Here is a 13,590-nt window from a genome sequence, read left to right as displayed (position 1 = left end):
AACAGGCTCAATTAAGTTTAGGAACACGTTAACACTGTCGTAGGTACGTGAGGCGGTCGTTACCCTATATTAGCTCAAAGATAAATAGGATTACTTCTTAAAGCCCCAAGTGCTGTTAAGGTCAGGGCTTAAGTCAGACTGAGAGACTGCTTCACCCACAGTTTCAGGCCTAGTAGCAGTTTGTTAAGCTCTAGGCGCCGTTACATTTGTATCAATTGCTGAAAATTCCGTTCCAATTGGTTGGCGGAACACTCAAAAAGAACTAATCAGTCAAAAAGAACTATCGTAGCGTTCCATTGCGCTGTTAAATTGCGGGAAAACACGGCGGAAGTATCTCAACAGTGAGTTAATGTGCTTCCATGTGCTTTTCCCACGTGGGTTGGTTTCATCGTTAAATGACTTTGTAAAAAAAAACAAAAACAACCTCCCTGAAAAATAACAGCGTCCATCTTGTCTATTTTAATATAATTGATTCCTGCTCTACTTTATGACGGGACGGTGTCTGATGTACCCGCTTGCACGCGCTCCTCCAAGATCTCGCGGGATTTAAGATTAAACTGGTGGTTTAAAAAAAAAAGAAAAAGGGAAAAAAAAAAGAAAAAAGGTGGTTCCCTTGCTGCACCGGGCTGACAGCAGAGCAGAGAGCTGCACAGGTAGCTAGCAAAGGACTCCTGCTGGTCTACCCAGCGACACTTTAGTCTCTGCGTGATACGCTTGGAGTGTGTGGAGGTGAGAGCCTCGGCGAATCCACCCCGCGGCACCGCATCCCGCTCAGGTCACCTTAGCGCTCCACTACCGGCATTTTCCGACCCCCCCCAGTCTGCGAAGATGATACCTGGCAAACGAAGAGCTGCAGTCATGTCCTTCTCGGTGGCGATACTCGGAGCCCTGATGCTGCAGTCCGTCTCCTCTCAGAACGGTAGGAAACGAGCTCTTCTCTTAGAAACTACTCGGCGGTATAATCTCATGGCGAAAATGCGGTGCTTTTTAGGGAGGGATGTCGCCTGCATTTCTGCAGTGGGGCTTTTATTTTTTTTGATTTTTATGAATTATTACAAGACGTGTCTTTTCATATAGGAACATCAGGCATATCCCACCAGCAACCAGGTCTCATTACATAATACCTTAATGTTAGACTGTAATAAACTGTTATTAGTCGAATAAAGCCCGTTTTTATTGGCATTCTGTGCATTTGAAAGGGGTAAATAAATAATTAGCCTGTTCGTTGGGCGAAAGTGGGCCACACGGAGGCCCGTGTCCCTAAAATGTCCTTTTTGAAGTGTGGAGCTGCATACAAGAGCCGTTGCTGATTGCAGCAAGGACAAGTTATGCTCCTTAGGTTGCGGGAGAGCAGAAGGAAGGTGGATGGGGAAATGGTGTCACAGTGAAGTTCAAAATCTGCCATGCTCTCCTTTTTAGAGAGTGGTTCTCACACAATCCTCAAGCTGTCATGCGTGGGTCTGCCCAGGTATGTCAGGATATGGCTCAGGAATTCAGTACCCAGCAGTGCATCTCCATTTCCCCTCCTACCGGGTTAGATCATTCTCTGCATCCGTCCAGGTCCTTGAGACCAAGCATAAGATGTATGTAATTAGATGTTGGACCTCAGAAGTGCTGTAAATAGCACCAGTCCATTTTGCTGCATGCTTCTATTTATAGAGCGGAGATGCTGCACTGAGACCATGGCTTTAATGTCGTCTTGCAAGAGTGGATCTGTTAACTCTTTGCTGAGATGCACTGCACTGCAGAATGGAATTGATTTCTCACTCAGCGTGATTCCACTGGTCCAATTGACCCGTCTGCTCATAAATCCAAATGGTTAACAGGCAGTATAAACCTGTCTCAGCTGAGTGTTTGGTGGTGGATGCTGTGAGTCTGCTATGTAGATTAGCAAACATTGTGTAACAGTAAGTGAGAATTTATTCAGCTCTGGCCTTCCCTTGAGTTTACCATGTGTAGGAAAGCATTACACATCTCCTATACTGCACACCCACTCGTTACATCTCCTCTTCAATCAGCGAGCCAGCGGATAAAGTTGGGCCTAAATGTAATGCCTTATCTGACGGACAGCTAGTAAGTGTGATATTGTCTTATCATCTTCGAATCCAGAGAGGATGGATGGTTAACAGAACACCACAGTATACTTTACATACTGAAAATATATCATTAGTCGAGTTGTAATGCTATAACGCGCACAGCAGTCAGCCTCATCAGAAGCCATTTGTTTCTGCTAATGGCTGCTCACTTGTGAAGCTATTTCTGTCAAAGTTCCCTAAGGATGTGTGTTTGACCTGAAGTAGATTGGCTTTTACCAAGGAGGTTGTGTACGTCATTCAAAATTGTATTTAGAAGTTTCACGCACAAGATACAGAAACTTCTATAAATGCAGGTCTCAGTTAATGAACAATTAATGCAAACGGAGGAGTTTGGTCACTAATGAATTTAATTCCATTATTAAGTTTTGGAAAATGATCAGTCTTGTGTTTTATATTATTGTTTGTTTAAAGGTCAGAGTGTAATTATCCGGACAAACAAATAGTTACTGACATGCAACTCAATTGATTTTATAATCTTCATTTTGTTTATCTAGTGAATAACACACCATACATCACAAGCTTTAAATTATAAGCCCCTGTCTGAATAATTTGCAGTGGGGCTACAAATATTGATTATTTTAATTGATTATTCCAATATTTACTTTTCAATTTGTTGATTAATTGTTTGGTCAATACAATGACAGAAAAAAAGAGGTTCACAAAAATGCTGCAGATTATTTTTCTATCGTTTCTGTTCTAATTTGCATTTCTGTCATCAAAAATAACTATTATTTTTCTTTAAACATCAGATCACAATGTCGCCTTTTGGAAAATTCCAATACTCCATTTTAAAACCAACGTGTAAATATATGCAATAATACTCGATAGTTTTCTCTGTTCATCAGAACAATGATGGAATATTCATTTAGCAACCAAATCGCTACTCAATATGTATCACTGCAGTAACTGGGACAATGGCTAAAACATGGTAATACACTGGTTTAAATGGTTTCATGAAAGATATAGAGAAAATATCTGCAAGGGAAGACCCATGAATATTCCACATGCCTTCTGTTGTCAGATTTATGGTTTGAATAATGTAGCATCAATATAAACTCAAGTAAGTCTCCAGTAATAATTAAAAGTATAGTAATAAGGTTATGAAGTTGAGCATGTCCTATTTTCTGGTACAAGCACTATATTAACCATCCTAACAGTTTACAATCACAAAGGGCTGACAGGATGTGCCTAAAAGGCACATTTTAATTGGTCCTTACTAAAACATCAAAGTGTCTTGATTGGAGAGAAATACTTTACAGTCTAATGAATTATGGTGTAAGTGATTTTCACGAGATTGAGTTTTCTCACTGGCTAAATGTAGTATGGGACGCTGGAAGGTGGTTAAAATAGCACTATACCATGGTCCTACTTAGATGTGAAACAATTAGACGAATAAGTCATTTATGGATGATCAGAAGTATAGATAATAAGATGATGACATATCCAATTAAAAAAAAAATCAAACTTTAACTTGAAGATGTCACCCTGCATTCTGTGAAATTGTGATTGTTGTTAAAGCCAAAACATTGAAGACAAATAGATTTAGATACGCAGGTAGTTTCAGTGTGGTTTGGTTTTATTACACACGCACACTTCCACATTTACCAAGAAAATCCAGTTTAAAGCATAGATACCGAAACAGAACAAATACATTTTAAAGACGTTTAAACACCAAGAAACTATCTGGAAACTGTGTAATATAAAATTTATCAAGTGGGACACATGGAAAAAAAAGTAAATGTAGAAATAAAAAATAAATGTTCTCAACAACATAAGAAGAATAAAAGGTTTTTAAGCCTGTTATTACATAATTAATGGATACGTTGAATATATATAGCACAGAATATTCAAAGCTTAAGATATGTTGGAGAAAAAAATAAATAATAGTGCAATGCAGATTTTATCGTTCTAAGATCACACACATGAGTCACACAACAACAAACTCAACTCGACATGAGTGTTGTCATTTAGCCATGTGTGTACAGTACAGCGCTACTCGCTCAGCACTTTTGACACATCTACACTATCTGAGTTGGCAGGAAGTGTCACTCAGCAGTTCTGTGTTAAGAGCTGAGGTTTGGGTTTTCAGACCCAGTCCTGTTGTTTACTGGTACTTATAAACAACAATGAGGCGAAATGATAAACACCTGTCAGAATAATGCAATATAATTCCTTCATGAAACGAGGATTTAAAGCAGGACTTATGTATGCGACTCCATTAGTTGTAATATAGGCTCTCTTGATATGCCAGTTGCGGGCTGTACAGCAGGGTTTTGATTTCATCTGGACAAAAAAACAAACATGTCTCTCTGCTTTGTGATAATCTGCCTGGTCTGGTTGTCCATCTCTTCCTCTTCCCACTTTGTTGCCGTAGAGTGCTTCTATGGAAACGGAGAGGGTATATCACCGTGCGCCCACACGCTCCCCAGAGACCCAGAGCTGCCGTTTTCTATAAATCTCCTCTCACTGTGCCTATAGACCATGCTTATGATTGCAGCTCCCCCCCCTCCTCCTCCACCTCGTTCAATCTGTGCAGCAGTGATCAATTGTTTCACTCGTATTGCTTTCAGTTCAGAGGGAGACCTGTCGATCCAGTAAAATTAACAGTATACAGTTTGACCCGGTCTCTGTGCCCCATTACTGAATAATTGTATGAGCAAGCACAAATGTTGTTTTCATTATACATGTGAGATGTAATGAAAATGACAAGGTCACTTGGAGGACTTTTAGAGACGAGTGCTGTGCGAGCCCGGCACACATTTATATGATGTCGTTAATTGAACAAAATCAAGTGAGAGCAGCCGCACAAAGACATCCCAGCAGAATTACATGAACGCTCCCTAGAAATAGCAGCAATAATGGCTTCTGAGGTTGTCTCTCTTTTCTCTCTCTCTCACCAAAAACCACAAATGAGACCGTTCCTGACAGACAGTTTGATGCAGATTTTACTGTTTTGTGTTTGTCGCTTTTAGGTTGTATGTTAAAGCTGAAACTATTAGTTGATTGAAAAGAAAAGGAGTCGACAACAATTAAATGAAAACAAATTTAAAAAAAACATTTTTTTTTAATTTGCCTAATTTAAGTCTTGACATTTCTTTACATTTTCTAAATCAACCTTTGTTTCACTTTAAGATAATTTGTGTTGTCAGTGTTTTTTATTATTATTTCACATTATCTTTTTTTCTGTTTGTCTTTCCTTTTCTTCTTCCCATTCAATTTATCGTGTTATTTTTTGCCTTCCTCCCCACCACCTGTTTTTCTTTTGCGGGGGCGTACCTCTGGACATGCTGTCCCCTAAACCTCCACTAGCGGGCTTTGTGAAATCCCCATTTTCTGAGACTAAGCTCACGGGCGACACCTTTGAGCTGTATTGTGACGTGGTGGGAAACCCCACCCCGGAAATCCAGTGGTGGTACTCTGAGAGCAACAGAGCCGATTCCTTCAGGCAGTTGTGGGACGGCGCCCGTAAGCAGCGGGTGTCAATCAGCACGGCCTACGGCTCCAACGGCGCAAGCGTGTTGGGTGTCTCTCGTCTCACGATGGACGATGCCGGGACCTACGAGTGCAGAGCCAGTAATGACCCGCGACGTAATGAACTGCACCAAAATCCAGCCAACACCTGGATCCGTGCTCAGGCCACTATAACGGTGCTGCAGAGTGAGTGGGCAATGTAGAGGAAACACCTTCTTCCCTTCCGTTAGCAACCAAACTTAGCCGTTCCTTTTTGATCCAGCCTCCCTTAAACCTCTTCAGAGGGCCTTCAGCCTTTATAGTTGCCATTGACTAGTCTTTATGTACTGAGTTGAGTAGTATTTTGTGCTCATCCGTTGGTTCAGTGCAACCTTCAAGCTTCAGTCTCCTCTCCATCTTCATTTCCTCATTACTTGATTTGTCTCTCCATTTAACTCTCAGCCTCTCATTTCTGTGAACTGTACATAATTATATTCAATTGTTTAAAAAAAAAAAGAAGCCGTAATCTGCATTATTTCTGTGTTTATAAAATGTAAAATGTTGCCTACTGACTATACTTACACTCAGCAAAGTTATCCAATATTTGGTGACCTTGTTATTTATGTTTCTTATGAATGTTAACAATTGGCTGTGGTTTGCTCCCCAGCAGCAAACAATCAGTGGCAGAATCTGAAATGCACAAATCTAGATTGAAATAAAAATGTGCAGGTACTGAACTTGGGTGTTTAATCTCAACACTTTTTTGGTACTAACTGAAATGTTTCTGCAGCTCAGAGTTTCAAAAACGTATGCACACAAGCTTGTAGCATAACGTTATATTAAAGAACAAGATATTTTCTAATACAGTTGGACATGTTTTATACCAATGATTCAACCGAGGGAGTTTCATTCAAACCTTGGAAGTGCTCCCACTTCCCAGTCACCTAACAACACAGAAAAGGACTTCTACTTAAGGAACCCTGGATGCCCGAAATAACTCCTCCCACCTCACAACTCTATTCCTGTGCTATATTGTATAAAGTGTGGCTGGCTGTGGTGTCTGTCTGAACCCTTTATGCGTTTACATCCTCCAACACACCCTCTTCCCACGAGTCCCAGCAAACATCACTTCTGTCGAAGCTGATCTGTGTCTCTCTTACAGAGCCGTCCATTTCGACCTCTGAACACACCACACTTCCTGTGGAAGGCGACGCTTACTTACTGCAGTGCAACCTGACCAGCGCCCACAGTGAGCACCAGGAGAGCTACTGGATGAAGAACGGGGAGGAGATCCCGGAAACACGCAGCCCAAATAGGAACACCGAGTACAGGTAGGCGTCACAGCAAACCTTATACAACTTATGTGTGTGTGTTAAACTCAGAGTTCTGCAGCCTGTTGTGGGTTCATGTGAGGTCTGTTTCTGCTCTGCAGTCTGAATAAACCAAGAGGAGACGCCGCTGGATGGTACACGTGTGTCTACACCTTCGAGATGGCTCCTCCAGCAAACGCCACCATAGAAGTTAAATGTAGGTGTTGATTTGTGAGCTGCAAGCCTTTTTTTTTGTCAGTTTCACAGCCACATTAGAGATGCCTCTGATAAAAAATGACCTCGAATGGCCTTGAGCACTAGCAACGCTGTCATGTGAGGACCTGTGATTTCAAACGGCTCTGCTCGCTGCTCAGGGGCGGCCTGCGCCCTTGACACCTCCATCTAACCAACGCCGGCTCAGTGGCAGCAGATGGTGTCTTGTTTGTCTGATGGCAAGGGATTATGTCAATGTTAAAATCTGGTCAGCCTTTTCTGCTGTCACATGCATCGCTATACAGGCAAATTGGATTTGGTTTGCTTGTATTTTACGGCGCATTTCTTTTCAACCGGGAAGAAAAAAAGATTTACAATCTTGTTGGCTGCATTATTTTGACCCTTCTGTAGCTGTTTAATGCCAATTTTATTTTCTGTCATCCTCCTAAATCCGGGAAGTGCTTTGTTTATTTTGCTTAAAAGGTACTCAACAAGTAAATATCATTATTTTCACGATTTAAACAGTTAACGACGTCGCTCTTTTCTATAGGCTTTGCTTCCTTAACTGTAGATGCAATAAAAACAATATATGTATTTTCTGTTTCTTCTTAAATAATGAAAAGCACAAATTTGTAACCCATTTACTCTCATTACTGTACGTACAATTATGAATCACTACATCCACAGTAGACCTTTAACACTTTATTTTTGTGAATTTCTAAATGTATTGTAACGCCGGATCTCTGTTATATTGTTTTAGCTGCTCCTGACATTACAGGCCACAAGCGCAGTGAGAATAAGAATGAGGGCCAACTTGCTGTACTGTACTGTAAGTCTGTGGGCTACCCTCACCCTGTCTGGACCTGGCGTAAGTTAGACAACGGCATTCCCAGGGTATGTGATATGAATATACGGTACACTCACTGATATATTCAACATGAATAAAATGTTGCAGTCTATGAAGTCCTGTTAAATAGCTTGAAATACTGTGTAAGTATTTAAACCTCCTGACTTTAACTAGAATGTAAAAGCAAGTCTGTCCTTGAAAACACAATCACTGTCAAACATTATGAAGGACATCTCTTTCTTCTCCCTCCACAGGAAATTGACAACTCAAGCGGACGTTTCTTCATCAGCAGCAGAGACAACTACACCGAGCTCAACATTGTCAACTTGGACATTAACGTGGATCCGGGCGAGTACCACTGCAATGCCACCAACATGCTCGGCACCCGCGATGAGAAGATCGTGTTGAGGGTTCGCAGTTACTTGGCCCCCTTATGGCCTCTTCTGGGGGTGTTGGCTGAGATCATCATCCTGATCGTCATCATCGTTGTTTATGAGAAGCGCAAGAAGCCAGACGATTTACAAGACGGTGAGTCACCAGCGGAGGCGCTTATGACTGTTATTCTGTTATCCTACTCTTATTATTCAAGCTTTTTTTCATATATATCTGAGGTGAAACAGATTTTATTGCTCGGAGCTGACATGGATCTTTCCTGTTGAGTCTTTTTTTCCCATCTGAAAACCCCTGTCGGCGTGGTGTTGGGCAATGAGGACACACTTAAATTTTTCTTGTCTGCTTAAGTCATTCCTTAGCAGGAGACACTAACAGAGTCACCTGACACAGTGCTGTGCAGGCATTCAATAATTCAGTCTGGCGAGGTTGACCCAACAGACAGACACGGCTGCAGGAGGTCACACCTTGTCAGGACAATTTCATGCATTTAATATTCATGAGAAATATGATACTGCAGTTTTGCAGTGGTGGACAGTTTCAATTATTAACGGCTTTCCAGGGACCTTGTGCCGTCCCCATGCTGCTGCAAGCTTAACCACAAGACACATCATTTAGCTATACAATCTGTGGATGCCAGCTTGGGATTTTCTAATACTACTGAGTGCTCCATTTCCAAGAGTCAAGCTATATCATACATTATGCATCAATGGTATTTGGGTGACCTTTTCTTCTCAAAGTGAATTTTGATGTCGTCACATGCTGATCAGATGCAATGTGCAGCGGGTGACTGACAGTTCAGAGCTGTGACATTCAATCAGTTTGTGACGCAGAAATATATCGTCATTATGGTACATTACATGGTGTATAAGTCACCTTGCGAATCCATCCGCACAGTCCCACAAAATAGATGTAGCTCGCGTTAATCATTCAGCAAATTCTTACATGAAATGTTAATACTTCATATTTTGCATCGGTTAGCATCGGCTGTTGAATATTTTAACAGATTGTTTCCCTTCTCCCCAAATTGCATAACCTAAACCATGTTTGTGGTAAGTGTGAGCCTTTGCATGCTTCATGAATGTTAATAAGCATTCAGCCTCATATCCCTCCAGCTCACAGCACAGGACACGGTTCTGTTCAGCCTCAACATTCATGTCAAATGTTCTTCGAAATCTTCCGTTTTTAAGATTTTATTTACAACCGGGAACGCCATGTTTTTGCATCAAACCGCAGCAGTGAGCTGGCATTCAAGTCCCTGTCAGTCATTTCTGCTGCTACTGCTTGACACTGCTTCAATGACTTTATTACCCTCAGTAGAGGGCTGATATTAATGGAGCTGCTCCTCACTAATCTCTTTGAGTGAACAGCTGTTCTTTGTGAGCGCTGCCTGTCTGTGCATGACATTATTTTTTTTAAATTTTGCCCAGAAATAATTGTGTAAATGTGGTGTTGTGCTGGATTTGACAGCACTGTGTTTTGTGAGTGACTTCATGAGGTGTTCTTTCCTGCGGCATGACAGCCTGTTGTTTACCATTTTGTTCCCTCATCTGGAGTATGTTTCCATCCCATAGCGCGATCCTCACATGCAGTACAGTTGAAACATAAGAAGTATTGTAAACCTGAAGTGCACCATGTGTCAATCACGACTTACTGTTCTTAATGCTTTGTGCTTTCTGTGAAAAAAAAGAAGCAGTTGTCAATTCATTAACGTGTGCAACATTCTTACGATTATTTTATTTTGTGGTCTTCATGTCTCCATATTTTCCCTCGTTGCATCAGATGATGACCATACAGGTCCAGTGTAAGTATAAACAACTTACCTTCAATAACTTCAATACTATGTTTAACTTGATAATGTGTGCTTTGTTGTCATGATGCATCCACTCCTGACTGTCTCTAGAGCTCAGTGTACAGTACACCCCAAATCTGAATCACAAATAACTGGAAGCATCCTGCGATAGTGCTTTACTGCATTCATATCAATCACAGAGAAATATAATGAGCCAAGCATGGGCATGTTTTGCTGTCAATAACAAGTTACAATATTAATTATCCTGATGAGTAAAGCCCTGCCCATGATGCTCTGAAACTTTAAAAGTCATTTAACTTACCATATTATCAGTCATATGCAGCTGAACTAAAGTACCTTTTTCATTATTGATTAACTGATGAATCTTCTCAGACTTTATGAAGCTCCCTTAGCCACAGAAGACATGCAACCGTTCCAACTGGCTGAAAACTGTGTAAAATCAGTGAAGAGCCCCATTTGATCCACAGTTAGTTTGTAGTTTTTTTTATTATCCTTAATTGAGTTAGTATGTACATGGCGAAAGAAAAGCAAATCTTTTGGGTTTTTAGTTGATAAATGACTTTCATTTAATCGTTATTAGAATTTGGATCAAATTATCTCCGGCCAATCATTTGGCTGCTTTTATTTGAGGTATGAACTGATAGTGTTGTTTGCTTCCTGCTAAAGCAAAACTAATTCAACCAACAACCACAAAGACAAGAATCTCCGCCAGAGGAATACAAACTGAGCAGCCCATCTGCTGAGTAAGTATTGCATTATTGAGAGGAAGCCTGCTGATGAATATGTATCACAACCCTGTGGCCACAAGTTACAATATGATCCACCATCATCTTCCGCTCATCTGAACGCTCAACCAAAATAAGATTACTATCAGTCTGATCTAATGAGGTGAATGTTCTGTATTTGCAGGTTTCATTACACATGTATTGACCATATGAAGGTAAACAAGAAGGAAATCCATACCAGTTGTTCAGAGGATGTATCTGCCACGACAAGTATGTTGTGCAGGAGTTCAATGAGGCATGCCTTATGATTTTATTGTGTGAGGGTGCGAATATGGATTATGAAAATGTTAACATTATAACCATTGTTGCTGCATGCAGTTGTTGATGTTAAAGATTATTTTTTCTCCCTCTTATCCACTAATTTTACATTTTTACTGCTTCTAAAATAATGCATGCAAGATGTTGACCTTCTGTTTGATACAGAAAGGGCTTTCTTTTTATTCTTTTTTTTGCTCTTTTCTCTGAGCTTGGCTTAATTTAGATAATCTGTATTGTGTGTTCTAGAGGAAAAACAAAACTTGGCAATGTAAAAGAAATGCCACCATAATCTGGTTTGACAGTTGTGTACAGTTTTATCATACCACTGCATACCATTTTATCAGAAAATATCTATTGCATTTTAAGGGCTTTGCAACGTCCCTCTAAATTTGAATAAGATTTACTTTACTGTATGTATTAAATCACTATAACTATGTGTCAGATCACCATTAATATAAAGACTATTCATATGATATGATGCACTTAAATGTTGAGGATATTGAAAAACTGTATAAACCGACTTTAGGAAATCTGTACTTATAATTCTAACATATTGTTTTATAATCATGTGTATTGTACAGCATGGCTATTATCCTATGCAATTATTATCCATATCAATATATTGAAAACCATTGCAGCTTTTGATTTCTCTGTGACAAAGCTTTAAACTAGTAGGATCACCGTAGAGCGTTGAGGGCGTACTGCACAGCTGCATGAATTCTCTATACAACGTGGGAGGTGGCGAACGAAGCCCACGTCAGGACGGATACACGTGAAGCAATTCAAAGATCCCCGACTCATTTTTAAGAATAAATATCTCGAAAAAGGAAGTGTGTGTGTTGAGTTGGTTTCCTTGTAGAGCACAGTAGACATTCAGTTGAAGCATCAATGATGCAAACAGGTCATCCCGTCAGGATGCAGGAAGCATGTTGAGAACAGCGCCATCTAGTGAACGTTTGAGTTGCTCATATCAGGCTTGTTAATAGCTTCTTTCTCAGGCGTCTTATTAAGTATAAATATAAAAAAAAGAAAAATCACACGAGTCCTTTTTAACGCCTGGCTGAGGATAAAACATGAAAACAGACTTTGAAGCAAACTTGGGCTCATTTACGGTTCATTTTGTTTCTTCTAATTGATGAGCATTGTTATGAAAATAAAAAAGTCCAACTCAGTCCAAGAAAATAGCACTTTCTTTAAGCACACAAAATGTTGTTATACTTCTCCTATACCACATTCTTTCCAGTGTTTAATCAACTAGGATTAAAAATAATATGCCACTAGCACCCAGCGTTAAACTCCAGGGATGAAGATGTCATTCTTATTATTAATTAAAATCCTGACTTTGGGCCTGACGTGATGAATAAACCTATCAACACTATCAGTAGCTATCAGTGATTATTAGTGCAGGTACTATGTGAAATAGATAAGATACAATAATCCTTTATTAGTCACTCAGTGGGGGAAATTACAGGATTACAGCAGCATTGCTCAAGTAAATAAGATACAAATCAAGTAATATAAATGAACAGTAGAACAATAATAAAACAAAGTAAAAAAATAAACTGTAGAAGAATATTAAATATGGAATAAAAATGTGTGTAAAGGTATTGCATCAGGTGATGCATTAAAGTGTTTGAAGTGATTTGTGGCCTACAGGGGGCTCATATTATTGTGCTTATTTATCCTAATAGGAACATAGATAAATTACATACATTTGCATTTTGAATGTTGCAACACTTGACATCTATTGTCCATCCGGGGAGAGGGATGCTCCTCTGTTGCTCTGATGAAGGTTTCTTCCCTTTTTTCCCCATAAAACGTTTTTGCTTCTATTTTTTGGAGGAGTTTTTCCTGATACGATGCAAAGTCCTGAGACAGGGATGTTGTATGTGTACAGATTGTAAAGCCCAACAAGGCAAATTTGTGATTTTAGGCTATACAAAATTAAAAAAAATATTGAATTGAATTGTGCTATAGACAGTATTGCTAATTCTGAGGAGTTTTGCCATTTCAATGTTTGGCAAAGACAGCAACACTATAACGACATTTATCAGAATCAGATTACCAATCTGCTCCATAACTGCTGTGGTCTAAAACAGTCTTGTTGAATATCACACTTTAATAATAGGGTTGATTCAACTTCATGCTTCGTTTAGAGGCTGTAGTTTATGATGCATGGTGAATCGTGTATATGGTGTTTATAATATATAAACTTTCGTATATAATAGACATTATCAATGTTCCAATATTACTTACATCATTTTAATATAGTTTTAGCCTGCACCTAATGAACTCCTCACAGAGTGTATGTTTCTATTGTGTTCTTCTCAAACAGCAGTGGGCAGCACATTCAACACATTATGAAAGAAATTGCAGCAGCACAGCAAAGGGGGGCGCTATTTTAATGTGGCTGCTGTCTGGAAACAGT

The 13,590-nt window shown here is 39.8% G+C and overlaps 1 protein-coding gene across 2 annotated transcripts; it reads left to right on the top strand.

Annotated features, from left to right (window-relative positions):
* Positions 1-521: 521 nt before the first annotated feature.
* LOC137804277 (neuroplastin-like) lies at positions 522-12,263 on the top strand. Of its 2 annotated transcripts, XM_068603418.1 has the most exons (8): positions 531-919; positions 6,709-6,877; positions 6,979-7,073; positions 7,830-7,963; positions 8,171-8,444; positions 10,089-10,110; positions 10,786-10,862; positions 11,029-12,263. In XM_068603418.1, exons 1-7 carry the CDS (start codon positions 829-831, stop codon positions 10,844-10,846), a joined length of 846 nt encoding a protein of 281 aa, XP_068459519.1. In that variant the 5' UTR covers positions 531-828; the 3' UTR covers positions 10,847-10,862; positions 11,029-12,263. The 2 variants fall into 2 exon arrangements, with proteins under 2 accessions (XP_068459518.1, XP_068459519.1); XM_068603417.1 differs by lacking the exons at positions 10,089-10,110; positions 10,786-10,862; positions 11,029-12,263 and having other exon boundaries at positions 522-919; positions 8,171-9,358.
* The last annotated feature ends 1,327 nt before the right edge of the window (positions 12,264-13,590 follow it).

This window comes from Clinocottus analis, unplaced genomic scaffold (genome assembly GCF_023055335.1).
Source record: "Clinocottus analis isolate CAN_PGR_092001 unplaced genomic scaffold, fCliAna1.0.p SCAF_6, whole genome shotgun sequence".
Lineage (NCBI taxonomy): Eukaryota > Metazoa > Chordata > Actinopteri > Perciformes > Cottidae > Clinocottus > Clinocottus analis.
This window is presented reverse-complemented; position numbering and strand designations above follow the sequence as displayed.